Source organism: Populus trichocarpa, chromosome 7, assembly GCF_000002775.5.
Source record: "Populus trichocarpa isolate Nisqually-1 chromosome 7, P.trichocarpa_v4.1, whole genome shotgun sequence".
Lineage (NCBI taxonomy): Eukaryota > Viridiplantae > Streptophyta > Magnoliopsida > Malpighiales > Salicaceae > Populus > Populus trichocarpa.
In genome coordinates, this window is record NC_037291.2 from 14,441,976 (window position 1) to 14,462,164 (window position 20,189).

General features: G+C 35.9%; 3 protein-coding genes across 4 annotated transcripts; 1 reads left to right on the forward strand and 2 right to left on the reverse strand.

The window, feature by feature from the left end:
- Positions 1–535: 535 nt before the first annotated feature.
- On the reverse strand, positions 536–5,939 carry LOC7491746 (protein ENHANCED DISEASE RESISTANCE 2-like). 2 transcript variants are annotated; one of them, XM_052454720.1, is made up of 3 exons: positions 5,699–5,939; positions 3,912–4,867; positions 536–629 (listed from the first exon to the last, which is right to left on the reverse strand). In XM_052454720.1, coding segments are annotated over exons 2-3 (951 nt in total). In that variant the 5' UTR covers positions 4,862–4,867; positions 5,699–5,939; the 3' UTR covers positions 536–628. The 2 variants fall into 2 exon arrangements, with proteins under 2 accessions (XP_052310680.1, XP_002309794.3); XM_002309758.4 differs by lacking the exon at positions 536–629 and adding an exon at positions 2,578–2,918 and having other exon boundaries at positions 5,699–5,936.
- Positions 5,940–10,288: 4,349 nt separating this feature from the next.
- Positions 10,289–11,107, reverse strand: LOC18109128 (F-box protein At3g07870). Its single transcript, XM_006387337.2, has one exon. It carries the CDS (start codon positions 11,105–11,107, stop codon positions 10,289–10,291), a length of 819 nt encoding a protein of 272 aa, XP_006387399.2.
- Positions 11,108–18,309: 7,202 nt separating this feature from the next.
- LOC7491744 (protein STRICTOSIDINE SYNTHASE-LIKE 13) lies at positions 18,310–20,182 on the forward strand. Its single transcript, XM_002310391.4, has 4 exons — positions 18,310–18,758; positions 18,952–19,236; positions 19,326–19,493; positions 19,679–20,182. Exons 1-4 carry the CDS (start codon positions 18,391–18,393, stop codon positions 20,076–20,078), a joined length of 1,221 nt encoding a protein of 406 aa, XP_002310427.3. The 5' UTR covers positions 18,310–18,390; the 3' UTR covers positions 20,079–20,182.
- The last annotated feature ends 7 nt before the right edge of the window (positions 20,183–20,189 follow it).

Consider the following 20,189-nt stretch of genomic DNA (forward strand, 5'->3'; position numbering starts at 1 on the left):
AGGTATAAGATCTTCAGTTCCCTCCCCGAACCTTGAATTCTGATTGTTGAATGGTGATAATATTGCTGCATTTGTCGTGAAGATTTTGTTCAATGGACATAATTGACAACCATTCTTTACTTAATCAGTCATCTTATTTTCTCTCGTGATTTTCCTCGGGTCCAGCCATCTTCCCTTCCTTAATATTATGCACTGCCTGAGGTTAAAAGAACCCAGAGAAGGTAAATTCACCAGTTCACTGTACTGTATCATTCACTCCAGTTCTTTTCTCAGGAAACTTCACCAGTTCAATTTATCTTCTCAGAACCCAAGTGCATAACAGAAATGAAATTGGCAAATTCAACCTAGCTTTTTGTGGAAACAATACTTTTGAACTACAAATGTAACAGAATCAGCTACCAACAAATTTAATATCCTGCAAATAAGTAATATGATTCCTTGGCTGCCCTAACATGCAGTTTACTCATAACTACAACAAATCAAAAGAATTAAATGGCATGGGTAGTAGTCGAGCAGTTGACTGCTGTGAACGTTTGATGCTTGTTACCACTTCAATCATTCTGTGACATTTAGATTATTAAGCTACTCCAAGCCGCATAAACGCTGTCCATGAGGAGTATCTGATTCATCTGCAAATGTTATTATGATCACCAGAGGAGAACAGTTAATTTAACTGGTTAAAAATGGAAAAGTTGATGCCAATGAATAATTCCTGAACCAGCAAGTCAAATAACAATGATAGGAATAGATTATGCACCATAAACTTCCCGCGCTTCTTTTCTATAAAGGCACTGAATGGATTTGCTGCATTTGCATGTTAGGCAAGTATTGTAAGTTTATAAACCTCCAAATGACGGAAACAAATCAGTCCCTTCTGCTGTAGAGTGACAGACTAACGGGTGCAGCTTTCTCTTTCAGTCATTTGTTAGAATGGTGGATGCATGTTATTGTAGACCAATGTGGTTTGAGACATTATCAACCATTGTCGTGGACCCCTGTTCTTTGTTTGTTGTACCGCAGCTTTTCTTCCGCAGCTTTTCTTCCTTTCAGAAATCTTTGGTCTTCTGATCTCATGATTTTATTTTTGGAGTAGGCTCTATGTCATTCAAGAAATGATGAAAAGGAACTTTTTCACATATCCATAGTAATGCAATGAAGATATTTCTGTTCTGTAGAACTATCAAGCTTAAAAACAAGTTCTATCTTTTGCGCTTCATCTGTAGCTCAACTCTCTGCTTGCATGCTGCAATGTGACCATTGTTTGACTATGATGCATAATTTTTTTTTCTTTTTTCTTTTTTGATGAATGCTATGCTTATAGTTAGTTATCTATAGCATTAATCAATTGCTAGAGCACAACTGCACACTGGTTGTTTGGATAATGTTTCCTGTTTCATTCTTTATTTGCATGCAATCAATTATCTTATGCAAAGTCACATTCCATTTGGACTTTGGAGTCACTGATTCATACTTAGCTACGGCAAAAAAATGCTGGGAATGAGATTATGCTTCAATATAGGAATTGGAGGTAGATAAGCTCGACTTTTTAGGAAGCACTAGGGTTTTGCCTAGCTTTTGTTTCGTCTTTCGACAGTAATAGGTATCAGATTCTACAGGTAAAGGGTGTCAGATCATAAGTCCCCTCCCCTAGTCTTGAATTCTCTTTGTTGAACGGTGATAATATTGTTGCATTCGATATTAAGTTTTTATTTAATGAACATAATTGATAACCATTCTTTACTTGAGCAGTCATTATATCTTCTCTCTTGATTTTCCTCGGGTCCAGCCAACTTCCCGTCTTTAATATGGGCTTTCAAATCTGCTGAGGGAACAGTTAGTTCAGCTGATTTTTGGTGCCTGCTAGATTATGCACTGCTTAGGTTAAAAGAAGCCGAAAAAGGTTAAAGTATTACCACAAGAAGCTGTTTTAGAGTCTTTTAGACCAAGCGTTGCCCAACCTCAAACTCAATAATGACCACACTTGTATGTTTCTTTTATCTTCTAGTGCTGTTTGGTGCCTAAAATTGCTTTGATTGGGTTGCCTGAGCCCCACCAACACCAAAGTGATAACAATCAACACAATCCAGATCGGGACATTATATTAAGCCAGATAGAAGGTAAAGTGTGGATCCCAAAAGGCAATAATAGACAGAAGATACCAAAACAGAGATATGTTTTTATCACCAAAAAATGTGGTGTTGATGATAGTTTATGTAGACTGCCAATGATAGCCAAAAAGGATTGATACACAAGGTGCGTCTATAGACCATCCAAATTAGCCCTTCTTTTATCCCTTTATTTTACAGGTGACCGGAGGTCTAGGGTCTTGGCCACTTATACCATAACCATCGGACTCATTAGTCTAAGAAGGGTCAAATTCAGGATGTAGCTCAAGAAACAGCAAGGTACTAACGACTACAGCCAGCGGCAGTGAAAGAGCTTCTTTAATCAAGGCACAATTCCAACTCCTTAAGGCAGATTACATTGTGTAACATCATTCACTCCAGTTCTTTTCTCAGGAAACTTCACCAGTTCAATTTATCTCCTCAGAACCCCAAGTACATAACAGAAATGAAATTGGCAAATTCAACCTAGATTTTTGTGGAAATAATACTTTTGAACTACAAATGTAACAGAATCAACTATCAACAAATTTAATATCCTGTAAATAAATAATATGATTCACTGACTGCCCGAACACAGTCTACTCATAACCACATCAAATCAAAAGAATTAAATGGCACGTCTACTCATAACCACAACAAATCAAAAGAATTAAATGGCACGGCTAGTAATCGAGCAGTTGAATGCAGTGAACATTTGATACTTGTTACCCCTTCAATCATTCTGTGACATCTACATTATTAAGCTACTCCAACAGCTGCTTATACACTGTCCATGAGGAGTATCTGATTCATCTGCAAATATTATTATGATCACCAGAGGAAAACTGTTAATATAATTCGTAACCGTATTGATTGGTTAAGAATTAAGAAGTTGATGACAATATATAATTCCAGAACCAGCAAGTCAAATAACAATGATAGGAATAGATTATGCACCATGACAAGTATGTAACTATCTGGAAGCGAAATCATGTGGAAGAAATCTTATAAAGAACTTGGATGATGAACAAGAGCCTTTTGAACTCTCTCACATAAAGAATATCCTGGAGCTATAATCAATCTTTCAAGTTTTGACTAATTGCACAAGAAGCACAGGTAAGTTGAATGCAATTATTGAGACATTCCAAACATATGGGAACATTGTTAGTTTCTAGAGTTAAGAGGATATAGTAAATCCAGGAAAAGGTCTTGGAAACAGATAATGTCTGACAGACTTTCACCAGGAGGAAAAATCTCCAAAGCAAGAACTATTGGGAAGCATATAAGGAGAAAGTGGTGATTGATGATGTTTGCATACTTAGGCAACACAGATAACTTGACAGGGGAGCATAATTGACACAAGGAAGAAAACTCAACTATTTGTATCTGAAAGAAAAAGGAGGGGATGATAACAGATTTGGAGACAAAGGCACTGAATGGATTTGCATGTTAGGCAAGTAAAGTAGCCTTCCACATGCTGGAAACAAATCATAACAGGCATGCATCTTACGTTAAATATTGCCAATTATCTCATGCCAAAAGACATACTAATGAAGAGGTTGCATACAAAGGGCTTCACTAGGCATGCCTGTTGTCTATATGATCTCCTAAGAGATGGATTTTCTATGAATAAAGCCATTATGACATTATAATAGTCTTCCGGTGACGTAAACAAAAGATAAAGTTGAAAACTTGAAATCTTTTTTTATGAGCTCAGTTTTACATGGCACCAAAACAAACCAAAATTTAAACCTTTACTCACTCTAATGTAAAAATACGAAAGTAATTGCAATTCACAACCCTTACCATTTCTTTGAGTCTTCACAGCCCTCTTTTAGCTCAGAAGTTCCATTAACATGGGCTGTGTCAAAGGTAGAACCATTTTCTTGGGCACCTGGTACGGGATGAAGGAGCTGAGAAAATCCCTGGCCAATTGACTTCCATAAGCGTGTCGGCAATGAAGACTGCAAATTATCAGTGCTTCCAAGAGGTGACGGCTCATATAAGGAAGCACAAGCAGGATTTAAGTCGGAAAATCTCAAGGCACCTAAGAGTTGTTCTGGAAGCTCTGACTCGCTTTGACCCTCAATGACAAAAGCTAGGTCAACAGTCAACATTGAGATGTAACCAAATGCCAAATGAACTATTGCACTTGCAACCATTGAAGATCCAATATCCACATCAACTTCCAAAAAATGTTCATCGAAACAGTACTTGCAGGAAAGGGTACGCCCAATTATGCACACAGCCTGCTCTCCAACTGCCTTTCTTACTATCCAGGGACCTTTGACAATGTTGGCAATCAGTTTAAGCCTTGAGTTTCTAAACCCGTCATCACCTTTCAAGAACTGGTCCATTAAAGATCCCTCTGGAATTGGTTCTGTGCCTACGAAATAAGCCACAGCACTATAGTTTTCCTTACCGGGAACTTGTAGATTAAACGCCCAAACAAAAGGCTTATCACCATTTGGAAAAGCTTCATCAATAACCTTCCTTACACGGCTTTTACGATTCTTTAGAACCTCTGTAATCTTTGTAGAACCTTTGATCCAGTCAAATCCAAGAGGCTTTAAAAGAGATTCACCACCAGGGATTTTAACCTTAGTTGTCACATACTTTGGACCTCTTACCATGAAACATTCTCCAGGTGGAGACGCCCAGCCATTTGAACAATTATATGGATCAAGTAGTGGAACAGCTCCCTCTGATTTTACCCTCTCTATCCATTGATGCTCACTATCACCAGGGATAGCCATATGGTTCTGTTTGGCATAAACATATCAGATAACCAAAAGTGACAAAACAAAAGCAACAATGGGAAACATCAAACATATGCAATCAGTGGCAATATTCTACACAAGCTCTTGCCAGATATGTGTGCTATACACACCCTCACCTCATAAAACAAAAAATATATTGAAATAACTAAAGACTACTTGGTCAACCCATCAAAACATAACCAAATAAAGCGATTGCTAATTTCAGAGTCAAGAATCTTCATATCACATTATCATCAAATTTATTACTGATTTTTTTCTCTAAAAGGATCTTCTTTGAGGTTTTATTAACCTGAACAAGCATTTAATGTTCAAGGACTAATTACTAATCCTAGCTATCAACATGTTTAAGTGATTAGGTTTGGTGCATATAGTTATATTGAGAGAATATCCAGGGAAATTGTTTCCAAATCTACATCTGTTACATGAAAACAAATTCAAACATAAGAACCAGATACACAACACTAGTCACCATAATTAAAACCAGCAAAGAAATCCCATCAAACCAAATTTCACTGTATTTGCAAAAGAAACTGAACTACACTACACCAATTACGACCAAAACAGAAAAAAATTCAACAAATCATCAAAACCAAAACCAAAAGAGCCACCTTTAAACATAACAACCACACAAGTAAGCATGTCATTATCTACCCAAATGTAAATTTAGCAAGAAACCCACGAAGGGTAGCTACAAAACCCTACAAGATTTGTAACAAAAACATAAATCTTTCAGTAACTAAACCCCAGAATCCAGAAAATTAGAAACACCAAAGAAATTAAGTAAAAAAGCGATTAAGACCATAAAGTTCTAACCTTTTTGTAGAGAAGACAAAGGGCAACTCAAAGAATCAATATTTCTTTAAGACCCAAATTAGATACAGAGACATAAATCAGAAATAAAGGTTTTGTCTGCCTTGGCTAAAACTACAGTAGTTTGCTTTTTGTTGGTTTTGATGTTTCTGACGGAGAAAAACCTTGCCCTGTTTGTTATTTACTGTTAATTGGTTAGATCAGTGGATAATGGATATTTGAGAATGAGAGAGATAAGTATGAGAGTTTTTTTGAACTTAGCACATTTAATTTTATTTTTTTAGAAATCACAATAAAAAAAATATATTTTTAAAAAATATAGATTTGCGAGTGTACATACAACTTGTTTAAACTGTTAAATGACATTAAAAATTAATTAGAATAAAAATAGATAAGAAAAAAACTAAAAAAATTCTTGGAGACTTATCAATAACAATGACAATACTATTAATATCATAAAAAATTTAGATAAGATAAATTTAATAATATAAAAAAAATCACTAATAGAGATCAATGTTGAGCTATATGAGCGGTCTAAAAGTATCAGTGATATTATTATTAAAATTTTCAATTTACCTCTAAAATCTTTTTATTTTTATTTTTTATCTCTTCTCTCTTTATTGTAATTTATTTTAGGTCATTGAATAATTTAAAAGAGTTGCAAGTTATCATATGCAATTAATTAAAATATGTATTTTTTTAAAATATTTTATAAATTATATTATTTCTCTAATATTTTTTTTTGTTAACTATGCTCATGTACACAAAAAAACTATGTATGATAGGAGAGAGATACTGGATAAACCAGTATCAAGTAACTGCTGACAGATTTTGTGTTATTGACCAATAAAAAAAGCTCCACGTCTCCTGGAGCTGCTTTGATGATCTCAGGTATTTAGTTTTTCGTCGCAAAATACAGTTTCATCCTCAAAGTTTTATACAAATGTTATTTTGTTTTCATGTTTATTTTATAAGAAAAGATTGCATTTAAACACAAAAAAAAGAGGCGAAAGAGAGACAAAAGCGAATATATAAAATCAATGAGTCAAAAGATAGATAAGAAAGAATAGGCAACGTTTGAGAATATCGCGTTTTTAAAATATTTAATTTTTTTTTGTTAAAAAAATATTTTTTTATGTGTTTTAGATCATTTTGATGCGCTGATCTCAAAAATAATTTTTTAAAAATAAAAAATATTATTTTGATGCATTTCAGTACGAAAAATACTTTGAAAAGCAACCACAACCACACTCCTAAACAGGCTATAACTTCTTGTCGCACCTTGTTTTTAGATTTTTTATGACCTTGATATCTTTGATCAAATTTCGAGTATTGAGACTATGTTTTTTTTTAGTTAATAAATTTATAAAATATTTCTATGCTATCTATTTTTAGAAATTTCTTAGTATAACTTAGTTTATTTTTTTTTTAAATAAGATAATTATAAATCTCTTTAGACCATCACAATTATCCCTCAATGAGTGCGCATAATATCATTATTTGTTAAAGAAGAAATTGGCAGGCAAACTAATCTTCTTTCTTCTCCTAAAAGAAGAAATTGATCAAAAAATTGTATTTGAAAGTTGAGAGTTTCACATTTCACATTTGTTGCGGCTGAAATACTTCATTTGGTGTAAATAAATATGGAAGCTACATCGCATACGCATATATTTACAATTTTAGTAGTTGAAAATGCATACTTATAAGGCTTATTTAGTTATAAGTCGGGTGGGTTAATTTGAATTAATTTAAAATTTTTTAAGTTTACTAAAATGTTTGAAATGATATTATTTTAATAAAAAAAATCAAATTTATAAACCAGAGTCGCATGAGTTGGGTTTTATAATACTAGTATAAGATGAACACTTTTATTTTCTTTTCTTCTATATTTTTTTTTCAAAACATATATAGTTATATGCAAAACTAATCAAAAGTTTCAAGGTCGCACGGGATGAAGAGACAAAAGTGTCACTAGAATAAGTATTGTAAATTGTGTTTTGTATTGTGATGCATGATGTTTTTTAAAAGTATTTTTTTACTAGAAAATATATTAAAATAATTTTTTTTATTTTTTTTATTTTTAATATCAACACATCAAAATTATAAAAATTACCGCCATCTCAAAAAGCTTTGTTTAGTGTTTACTGCAAGGTGGAAATTAACTAGCAAGCAAAAGATTCCCCTATACGAAACCTTAACTAGGAAACCAAAGCAAAGAAGAACCCGTCTCTCTTCTATTCTCTTTCTCAAATTAAATTTGGTAACCACAAACTCCTTTTGAACGTGTTAATGGAATCAATCTGCAGTTGTTTTATTATCATTGAAAGCAACAATGCTTGGAGTGTGGGCAAATGCATAAAGTTCTATACACCATGACGTGTCCACTTTTGTCTTAATTTATGTTTTCGGATCATACAAAAACAAACTTCTGCCTTGAGAATAGAACAGTCCCATAATCTAAGAACTTCTTGGCTTCAAAAAACAATGGATCATCCTTGTAGAACACCAATTCTCTTTCAGGTTCGATGACAAGCATTGTCGCCCATGATTTGGCTACGACATATTCCTTCGTTAGCCATACCTCTGTAGGGTTTAGACTAGCATCTTGACCATAACAAAAGAAGATGGAGTCCCCAGAAACCCTAATATTTATCCACTAATTGTCGTCACTACACAGAAATGGAGGCAGTGAGATATTTGATCTAAATTGCTCTGATCTTCCGAAATTGAAAGCATATAGGGCTCGCGCAGGATCATCTCTTCCTCTAACAAGCCAATGAAAAGATCCATTCGCAGAGCCATTGGAAGACTCCCATTTGAATCTATCTATTCCAATCACCAGGAGGCAATCCCTGGTTTGCAAACAGCTTGCAAAACAGTATCTTCAGCTTTCGAATCACAGACCATTCTAACAGCCTTAATTAAACCAATTAGTCCCATGATCGTACCCAAGTCCCCACATAGATTGTAATCCGAATGCCTTAATTCCCTCATCTCAGAGAGTCGGCAAGAGGTGGAAGACTCATATAATCCCATGTAATCAGATTAAACACATGCATATAAAGGTTGCGATAATCATTGTTCTTTCTAACATAGACAAAGCAAGCAATTGCATGAATTGACGAAATAGAATCCAACCGTTACTCGAAATCTCCAAATGGGCTTGCATCATGCATAGCTAAATAAATGTCTGATTTGATAAAAAATTCAGGCCCACCTATCTATATTTATGATATAACCTAGTCAAATCCCAAATAAAAAATATGTTGATATTTTATGGTTTTTTTTCTAAATATATAAATTTACTCTAAAATTATTTAAAAAAATATTTTTTTTTTCAATTTATTATCTTTATTTTTTACGATAACCACACTACCAAGTCTTTTCTATCTCAGAACCGTAATTAAATGCTATCAAATGATATGCTTGGGCGAGACTGCTCCACAAGATCCCAACTATACGTTTCGTATCAATCCTCCCTTGCGACATACTTGAAGGGATATTTTGAAAGCTCCCAATCACAAGTCTTCAACAATATTGCAGGTCTGTTTGCAAGCTATGGCGGCAAGTAACTATAGATCCTGGTCTTACGAAAGTTCACCGGTTAACAAGATCACCCTACAACCTCGTAATCTGTGTGAACAAAATTATACTGAACAGTTCAAACTTCATGCCTCTAGAAGTAAAATTCTTGTGAATTTTTCAGTCTTCACGTAGATGGCCTGTACTCTTGATTGGACCCTAAAAGTGTTCTAGTTTTGGTGGGCCGAAACTGTCCCAAGAATACACTTCTTTTTACTCGATGGTAGGAGGCATTCTTCAATCAGCTTAATCAATTTGAGGTTATTAGTATTTTCTTCACAAAGACACAAGCAGATAGAATTTTGCATGCCGAGGTATACACATTTAGAACAGATACCATTTTATTTAATGATAAAGCAACTTGAGGTAGGATAGGTAGTTGGTCAGATCTCGTATATATGGATAGTACATGGATGAATCAGCTTAATCAATTTGAGGTTATTAGTATCTTTATTTATTTACTATTAGAAATGCATTATCTTTATCTATTATTATTAGAAATTGCATGAACACCGATAGTTAAAAGGATGAATCAACTCTTAGAAATCATAAAAGAACATAAAGGAGGTAGGATAGGTAGTTGGTCAGATCTCGTATATATGGATAGTACATGGATGATAGATGGAGTCGACAACGCTCCCAGTGTTCTTTCATCTAAGATCCCTGAGAAAAGGATAAAGTTGGCCCTTGCTAACCTCTTGCATTTACCATGAATTACTGCCTTTTCTTCTTCGATTGCCAGGAAAAAAAAGGATTAATCTGTCAGCAACTCAGAATGCAAGATGATGGTCTATCGTTTCAAGTTCTTTTATAGCTGAACAACGTAATTAAATTCACAATCAGAGCAACCATCGAGTAGCAAAGAGAGCAATAAGCTACAATGGCTTTGATGAAATAACATCAAACTGAAAAACATGATTATAGTCGGGAAATCAACAAATAATTTGATTTAAAACTAAGGAAAAAAACTAGAAGCAACAGCAGTGATGCCTAGCAGCTTTTCTTTTCAAACTAGCGTGTAATCCTACTTGATGTATCGCAGGCTAATTTTTCAGTGGATCGATTGTCTTCATCTCTCATTCGATAGTTTCCGATCCCTCCGGCCATGATATCTTTAATAGAAGCGAAGGTCGGAGTATGAGATATTGCATAAAGAAAAGATATAACCTCAGCATCTTCCACCCTTTCATAACATTTTCTTTCAGCATCATAAAACCATAGGTAGTAGTCAACCAAGAACAGAATATTCCTATTTTCAAAGAACTTGATCACCTTGAAATCCCTTGGTTCCCAGAAAGGCATACGGTGCTCTATAACCAGAATTTCAGCCCAAGAATCCTCAACACCATAATCTTTCATTACCCATAGATTAATACAATCATCACAAGGCAAGTAACTAAAATAAGAACAGTAGAGGGAGTCCCCAAGAACCCCAAGATCTGCATATTGATAACAATAACCATAGACATGATCTATTGGAGGAACCGGCAATAAGAAAGTTCTGAATTGCTCACTCTCAAAATTGAAATAGTAAATAATATTTGTACGGTCATAATCGTCGTTGATATCGATAATCCAATGAAAAGATCCATTAACAAATGCATTGAAAGATCTCCAACAATATTTACGCCAATCATTATACTGCGGAACGATCCCAATGCTTCTCCAAGTATCAGTTCCAAAGCCTCTTGGTGTTGCTTTATCATTAAATATAATAGTCTCAGCTCTAAACGTATATGTCTCAGCATGCAAAATACTGTCTTCCCTTGTTGAGAAAATTCTAATAGCCTTAAATTGATCTGTGCTCGAACTAAATCCAAGTCCACACATATTCGTTTTACAGTACTTATCATATTCAAGTTGCGGCAGATGCACAAACTCACCTGTAATAGGGTTTGATACGCACAAAATACGATCAAAATTGAATCGTGTCAAGCATAAACAAACCAAGCCGTTGCATGAATTGACAAAGTCGACGGTGAAATCAGGCTCCAACGCCCAAGTTCTTGCCAGATTAAAGTGGCTAAACTCTCCAAATTCAAGCCAGTAAATATCTCTTTCGAAATTTGATCCCGTGAATTTAGTTCCCAAACAAAGAATGAGGTTATTATTAGCACTTCCATGTTGATGGAGTAGGGCAAAACTAGGGTTTGTAAGAATATGTTTCCATGACTTGCAAACGTCCCTGCAACTTTTAAGAGTAGAGATGGTGGCTTTGGAGAAGATTGTTTCAAGGATATGATTCGGCAGGTTTGATATATAGCAGGACATTGTTTTCAGATGCTGCTGGTTGTCTTTGATTGAAATCTTTCGCGATGGGAAAGAAAGAAGCAGAGTGGTGAAAGAAATACTTGGAATAGTGAAAAGGCAGCAGCTATGTGTTGAAAAACTTAGGTAGGTAGTAGATCATAAGAAAAAAACTTGGCTGCCCAATTTATACTAGTATTATACCTAAATCCTTATAGGAAAAGAATCGTTACGTGCATGGAGAATAAAATTCAATTAGCATTAGAATTTTTAAATTAAATAACCAAAATAAGATTAAAAAAAATAGAGATAATTACAAAAACCATCCAAGGGCCTAGGCTTTGCTGCAAAGTGAAAGTAGCGGGATTCTCCTTGACACTCAAGCCAAGGGATATACTTCTCTCTACACAATGAAATATTGTTAATGTATCGATTAATACTGAAAAACAGTGGGTTTTACATAACAAAATAATTACATGGAATAAACGGAAGAGATTTTGAGAGACCATTGAAGGTCACCATCTCACATTCATTATACGTCCTGGGTATGAAAGAAAACAAAAAGCTTTGTCGAAGAGCGTGAAGGAGGTGAATCTATATATATATTTTCTTGCAGGATCTCTCAAGTTTTTTTCCTTCTTTAGTTTTATAGGTTTATCTTTGGACCAGCTTACTTTCCCCTACTGAAACTAATGAAGTCCACCTTTCATGTGTTTGATAAGAAACAGGCCATCCACAAGGAGACTAGAGATTCATGAAGTTTTTACCTCTCAATCAAAGCTAAAACAAGAATCAGAGATTTTCGGTCCGGTGGCCTGAGATTTGAACCCTGGTAGCTGATACTGTTCTTTCCAATTGTTTTCGTTTTCTAGCTTTTTATTATTAAGAGTTCAATGACCTTGAACTAGCACTGCTCTTCTTCCCTGAATACACCTATATATGTTGTCTACTTTTGATTACTTTGGTAGTTGCGGTAGAATTATCATGACACATCGACAGGAGTAAGCAAGTAACAACACTAATAACAATCTGGCTGAAGGTGAAATCCAGAGCGAAATTAAGAAATTCTACTTGCTAGGACTTTTCATCAGATTCTTGCAGTGGAGCTTCTATGTCCTGGCTTCTTTTTTTCCCTCCTTTTCTTTTATGGTTACCTCTTTTCCTGACTTTCTGGTCCTTTGTATTGTTTCTCTGTTTGCTGGTTGTGTAGCCCTAGCTCTGTCAGGTCAGGAAACCCTCATGATATAGCTCTAGTTGTTTTCAGGTTTCTCCGTGCTGCATCTATCTCTTATTGTCTAGTTATAGAAATGAACCAGAAAATAGCCTCACTGGTTTCCATTTATCTGAAACTAAACATGGTCTAATCCTCAAAATGTTACTAATTAAACTTGTTTACCAAAATTAAGTAAATAAAATCAATTCTATAATAAATCAACATGAAAGTTAGTAATGTTATGGAATTAGTGTTAGTGTTAATGAGTCAAATATAATTGATGAATTCTGATAATAAAAGGTGTGAGAGTACTAATAATAATTAGTGTCTTGTATTCCACCAAAAACATGTGTGTGTTAGCAGAATCTCTTGTGAGTGTTTGACAAATTTACTTGCAGATTCTGGTTCTCTCTGTGAGTGTTTGATCAATTTAGGTCAAGCTGAAGGAAACAGAGAGAACCAGAGAATTCATTCTAGCCAATGGAATGCTAAATCAGTTAATACTTAATTTATTTCTACTCCTTATTATCTTTATTTATTACTATTAGAAATCCCAGGACCACCGACAAGGCGAACCCACTCTTAAAAATCATTAAAGAACTTAGAGGAGGTAGGATAGGAAATTGATCAGATCTAGTATGGATAATACATGGATGATAGTTGGAGTCGGAAACGCTCCTCTGGGAAAGAGGATAAAGTTGACTCTGTTATGTGGGATTATCTTGATGCTACTATAGATCATGTGGGGTTTGGTTCTGTCTGGAGGAAGTTAATTTATGAATGCCTATCCACGGCGAAAATGGCCATTCTCATTAATGGCTCCCCTAGTCCAGAGTTCAGTCTTCAGAGGGGTCTTCGACAAGGTGACCCATTATCTCTCTTCCTTTTTGATATTACAGTGGAAGGCTTATCTGTTCTTTTTCAGAGAGCTTCTGATGTTGGGTACTTCAAGGGTCTCTAGGTTAGTGACGGTAAATATGTATCCCACTTGCAATTTGCAGACGATACCTTGATTTTTTCTCCAAATTATTAACAGTCACTTGTTCATGTTAAGAGGATACTTCGGTGGTTTGAGCTTATTTCAGGCCTTCGTGTAAATTTCCACAAGAGCTCGTTGATCATTGGTATTAATCTGGATGATGAGTACTCCTCAGGTATGGCTGATTTGCTTTTTTGTCGAAGGGATATAGCTTTCCTGTCAGGTACCTAGGCCTGCCACTAGGTGCAAATCCATGTCATTTATCTACATGGAATCCTGTCATCTCCAATATTAGAGCTCGGCTTGGATCTTGGAAGGGTAAATTGTTGAGTGTAGCTGGTCGCATTTGTCTAATTAAAGCAGTTATGAACTCCATTCCTTTATGCTGCATGGTTGTTTTTTTATTGCCCAAGGGGGTACTTCATTCTATCTCAGCTATGACCAGAAGGTTTTTGTGGAGTGGGTGTTCGGATAGGAATAAAGTTTGCAAGGTGGCTTGGAACAAGGCAATCCGTGAAAAAAAAGCCGTGGTAGACTGGGGCTGGGTTCTATCTACAACGAAAACTTGGCTCTCCTCTTCAAATGGATGTGGAATCTTGATAATAGATGGTATGGGGGCTGGCAGGAATTTATTGTTAACAAGTATAAGCCTTGTTTTGAAAATGGTCTACCCACTTTTGATCACCATCTCTCACCAACTTGGTATGGAATTTACAAGTCCCTGACTTCTTTTTGGAATTTTAGCAGCTGTAAAAGCAGGTGTTTCTTTTAAAATTGGAAATGGCAACACTGTTTCTTTTTGGGGTGATCGGCGGTGTGGGGATTTCCCGCTAAATGTGTCTTTTCGTAACCTCTTTAGGCTGTCTGCTCAGAAACAAGCCACGGTGAAGGATGTTCATATTTCAGCTGGTTCTGTTTCTCTAAGCTGGACCCGTGTGCTTCAGTCCCGTGAGGAGAATCAACTAGCTTCACTACTTGCCGAAGTAGAAAAGCACATTTCTGTTACAGGTGGATCGAATGTTAAGCTTTGGAATGTGGAGAAGAATGGCGCTTATACGGTGAAGTTGGCCACTCGTCTAATCGATGGGATTTGTAATCCAAGGGCTAATTCTTTTTCTGATCTGGTTTGGAAGGGCTGGATGCCTCCTAAAGTGGATGTCTTCCTTTGGTTAATGCTTCAAGGTAGTCTCAGCACAACAGGGTTCCTTGCATATAGGCACATTATTCATCACAATGATGCACTTTGTCCATTTTGTGTATCTGAAATTGAATCAATTTCTTATTTGTTCCTTCATTGTTATGAAACCTGGAGGTTTTGGACCCTTTTCATGGGATGGCTTGGTTACCAGGGTTGTATGCCGAATTCAGTTGACACTCTCTTGCAGGAATGGTATAGTATGGTGAGTGGGAAGTTTCACCGGAGTGCTATTAGATAGCCTGAAACAAACTTTTATTCGAGGAGCAAGCTATAGATTGATCTTGCAATTACAATTTTACTTTCTACCATCTTGCTCGATGGATTAAGGAGAGTACTCTCAATTTTACTTATACAAGAAATGACTTGAAAAGGTGTTCTAATAGGAGCATGTCCGAGTCAAATAGCAATGATTTGAAGTACTTCTTTTTATATTATTTTGGAAACTCAAGGACTTAATCGTATGGATATGAAAAATACAGTATTTCCAATCTTAGCATGAAAAGAAGGGAAACGGATACTCAATTTAAAATGAGTAAACAAAATTCTATACTTAATCTTATAGATGCATATAGAATTACATGGAAAGCTGTAATTAATGAAAGTTGTATGTACAGCTTGGACGGCTTGGACGGAGGTCTTTCATATCTTTTGAGATCCACCCTACAATATGGGTCAAAAAGCCAATATTTGTTTTTCCTTATCTTTGATTAATTTGTTGTTTTCTCTTATGAACCAATAAAATATTTATGGGTTTTGTTGCTTTCTAATAGGCATTTATAGCTTTCATTTTTCTTTCCTTTCTTTTCCTACTGTAAGTATTTCTCAGTTGTTAACTTGTCATCCTCTTAATAATGCTGTTTTAATAATGCATCTCAATTACTATAAAAAAAAAGTCGGCCCTTGCTAACCTCTTGCATTTACCATGAATGCAGGATGATGTCTATCATTTCAAGCTTTTATAGCTGAACAACGTAAATTCACAATCAAAGCAACCATAGAGTAGCAAAGAGAGCAATTAACTATGGATTCTTGAAATAACAACAAATTGAAAAACATGATTATAGTCGGGAAATCAACAAATAATTTGATTTAAAACTAAGAAAAAATTTAGAAGCAACAGCACATATAGCTAGCAGTTTTTCTTTCAAACTAGCTAGCAATGCTATATGATGTATTGCAGGCTAATTTTTCTGCTGATCGATTGTCTTCATCTCTCATCCGATCTCTCCTGCCATGATATCTTTAATAGAAGCAAAGGTAAAAGTATGAGATATTGCAATAAGATAAAGATATATCCTCAGCATCTTCCACCCTTTCATAACATTATTTTTTTTTCCAGCATCATAAAACCATAGATAGTTAGTAAACCAAGAACAGAATATTCCTATTTTCAAAGAACTTGATCACCTTGGAATCCCATGGTTCCCAGAAAGGCATATGGTGCTCTATAACTAGCATTTCAGCCCAGGATTCCACAACACCATAATCTTTCATTACCCATAGATTAACACAATCCTCACAAGTCAAGTAACTAAAATAAGACAGTAGAGGGAGTCCCCAAGAACCCCAAGATCTGCATATTGATAACAATAACCATAGAGTCATAGACATCTATTGGAGGAACCGGCAATAAGAATGTTCTGAATTGCTCACTCTCAAAATTGAAAGAGTATATAATATTTGTACGGTCATAATCGTCGTCGATATCGATAATCCAATGAAAAGATCCATTAACAAATGCATTGAAAGATCTCCAACAATATTTACGCCAATCATTATACTGCGGAACGATCCCAATGCTTCTCCAAGTATCAGTTCCAAAGCCTCTTGGTGTTGCTTTATCATTAAATAAAATAGTCTCAGCTCTAAACGTATATGTCACTGATTTTCTAATTTAGTACTATGTGTAGACAAAGGCCCTTCAACTTCCACCTCGTTGCGATCTGCAAACCTCTACTTTCTTGATCAATCTGAAGGAGGATCTAGTGATTCTTATGATAAGAGCCTGGCTGCTGCGTTTGAATGGAGTTCTGAGCTTTCACAAGATTTTTCGGTAGAGAATTCAAGCCAGGGCTTGCTTTGTGCATGCTCCAAAGTACGTGGATGGGCTAAGGTATATAATGATGTGTGGATGCTAAATCCTCTTACGGGTGAGTATATCATTCTTCCATTCCATCTGAACACCAAATATTTCTATCGGTGTGGGATAGGGTCTTGTCCTAACACGAATCAATATAAGATTATCAGTATATTTTACAATGGGGATACTACCAGAGGAGCTGAGGTCAACACAATTGGTTCTGCCGAGTGGAGAAACATTGTTGTGCCAAAATATAAATACTATAATCGGTATAACTGGGTAAGTTTTACTGATGTCTACGTTAATGGTTCTATTTATTGGCTTATCATGGACAGTTCGGTGGCTGATTCGAATGTGTGCTTTTGATTTGAAACTGAGAAATTTATATCACTCTCAATGCCACCAGATTTTCAAAATTCTAAATCAAGGGTAGATGTAGGGTTATTTGAAGACTCCATTTATTTTTGTAGTTATGATCATAGTTTAAATCCAAAATCTGCCGAGGTATGGCTGATGAAGAAGTATGGCGTTGAGGGATCTTGGACTGAGATTCTTGTTATGGATTTCAATATTAGATACTGCTATTCAAGGGATGTTCAAGTGATAGATTTCTTGGAGAACAGGAACGTTCTATTAGAAGATGGCAAATTTATAACATTATTTTTGCACAATCGAAAGGAAAGGTCTCGTAAAGAAGGATAAAGGGAGGACAGAATTTTTCAACTCTGCCTTTGTTAACAAACCAGGCTTTGCTTCTCTTGAAGATGTGGTGGGAGATAGCTTAAAGGTTTTGAAGGGTTTTAAATGGGATCGTCGAAAACCCTGAAGGGTTCAAACAAAATGATAATAAGTGGTCTTAATTCTGTCAAATGACATAAGAATATGTGAATGGCATGGAATTCAGAATTAATTGATGGGATTTCAAAGGGATAAAGCTCTTGAAAAGGCAAGGACATTCTATTATTGCCTTTGAAGCTTTATCATGATGAGGCTTATCCTCTGCAGTTGTCCTACAGAAGTTGTTTTGTACAAATTGCATTGCCTGTATATGCAGCTAAACTTACTTTCACTACTAGTTAAGAAGATTCCATTCATGAAGGAAATGCTCACATTTGCATGTCTTGATTGAATTAGATTTATTGATAAAATTCAACTCGTATTCCCACAAGGAAATCATAATTTCTTGTTTATTTCTCAACAAGAAGAAAAAATGCAACTAACATGGCCAACAACAGGCAACCTACTTCTGAACGCAATGAAATCACAAACACTGCATGCTCTCAATTTCCTTAACATATGAAAATCCACTTAGTTGTGTCCTCATGATCCACCATTCGCACCCCTACTAGATATTTCCTTACCACAACCCACATTCTCTCTAACAAAGATCCTTGGGATGGAGAAGAAAGGATCACAAAGAGATGCGACCTTGTTGCAGCATCCAATTCTCCTTGTACTTGCTTTAGCTATAGGTTTTGTTATAATGGATCCGTTTAAAATGGGACCTTTGGGACACCATGATTTCAAGCCTGTCAAGCATGACCTTGCACCTTACAAGCAAGTCATGGAAAACTGGCCTAGGGACAATAAAAGCAGATTAGGGTCCGGGAATTTGGAGTTTGTCAATGAAGTTTTCGGCCCTGAATCGTTGGAGTTCGACAGCCTGGGGCGAGGCCCTTATGCTGGGTTGGCTGATGGACGTGTTGTGAGATGGATGGGAGAGGATGTTGGATGGGAAACATTTGCTCTTGTTTCCACAAACTGGTGAGTTCTATTAATGACATCATCAAAACACACAATATTTTCATTTGGTTGAAAATTAACCCACTATATATCTCAACAAGTCAAGAGGATCATCAAGTTCATCTAAGCAATGGAAGCATGAGAAAATTTGTGCTAATTATTTTTTGAATTGGCTTTGAAACATGCTAATTATTCTTTGAATTGGCTTTGAAAGGTCAGAGAAACTTTGTGCTAGGGGAGTTGACTCAACCACATCTAAGCAATGGAAGCATGAGAAACTGTGTGGTCGTCCATTAGGTCTGAGGTTCCACAAAGAGAGTGGAAATTTGTACATTGCTGATGCTTATTATGGCCTTCTGGTTGTTGGACCTGAAGGAGGACTTGCTACTCCTTTGGCCACTCATGTGAGAGGGGAACCAATACTCTTTGCAAATGACCTTGACATTCACAAGAATGGATCCATCTTCTTTACTGACACCAGCAAAAGATACGATAGAGTGTAAGAGTACACAAAAACAGAAGCTGTTTTTTCAAGATTTGGCTAATTTTGTGAAGTTTTGGAGATTTTAATAGGAATTTATTTTGCAGGGACCATTTCTTCATATTGTTGGAAGGAGAATCCACTGGTAGGCTTCTCAGATATGACCCTCCTACCAAAACGACTCACATTGTATTGGATGGCTTAGCATTTCCAAATGGAGTTCAGCTATCTAAGGATCAAACTTTCCTGGTCTTCACTGAGACCACCAATTGCAGGTAATGTGTATAGATATCTCTGTAATTCCACAAAATTTTCACAGAATTCTGACATAACCGTGGTGTTGTAAGATCCAAAATTAGTAATCTATTCAAATACTGGACTATGAACATCATGAACATTAACACTTTGTAGGTTACAAAGTAATAATAAGCTTGATCATTTTGTTATGGTAATGCCACAGAATAATGAAATACTGGCTAGAAGGACCGAAAACCGGAAAGGTGGAACTTGTTGCGAACTTGCCTGGCTTTCCAGACAATGTAAGATTGAATGAAAAAGGCCAATTCTGGGTTGCAATAGATTGTTGCAGGACAGCAGCACAAGAGATTCTTACACACAATCCATGGGTGAAGAGTGTCTATTTCCGGTTACCAATCCGTATGAGGTACTTAGCGTGGCTGATGGGCATGAAGATGTACACAGTTGTTTCCCTCTTCAATGAGAACGGAGAAATCTTGGAAGTTCTTGAGGATCCGAAGGGTGTAGTAATGAAGCTAGTGAGTGAAGTTAGAGAAGTAGAAGGGAAGCTGTGGATTGGAACTGTAGCTCATAACCATATTGCTACCCTTCCTTATCCCTAGCATCAAGACCATCCTTGATGGCTATTTTGTTTATCTGTGGTGTACTAAATGTTGACTTTAATTTGGAATTTCCTTCATTTAGCAATGGTTAAACAACTTGCAGACTTCTCT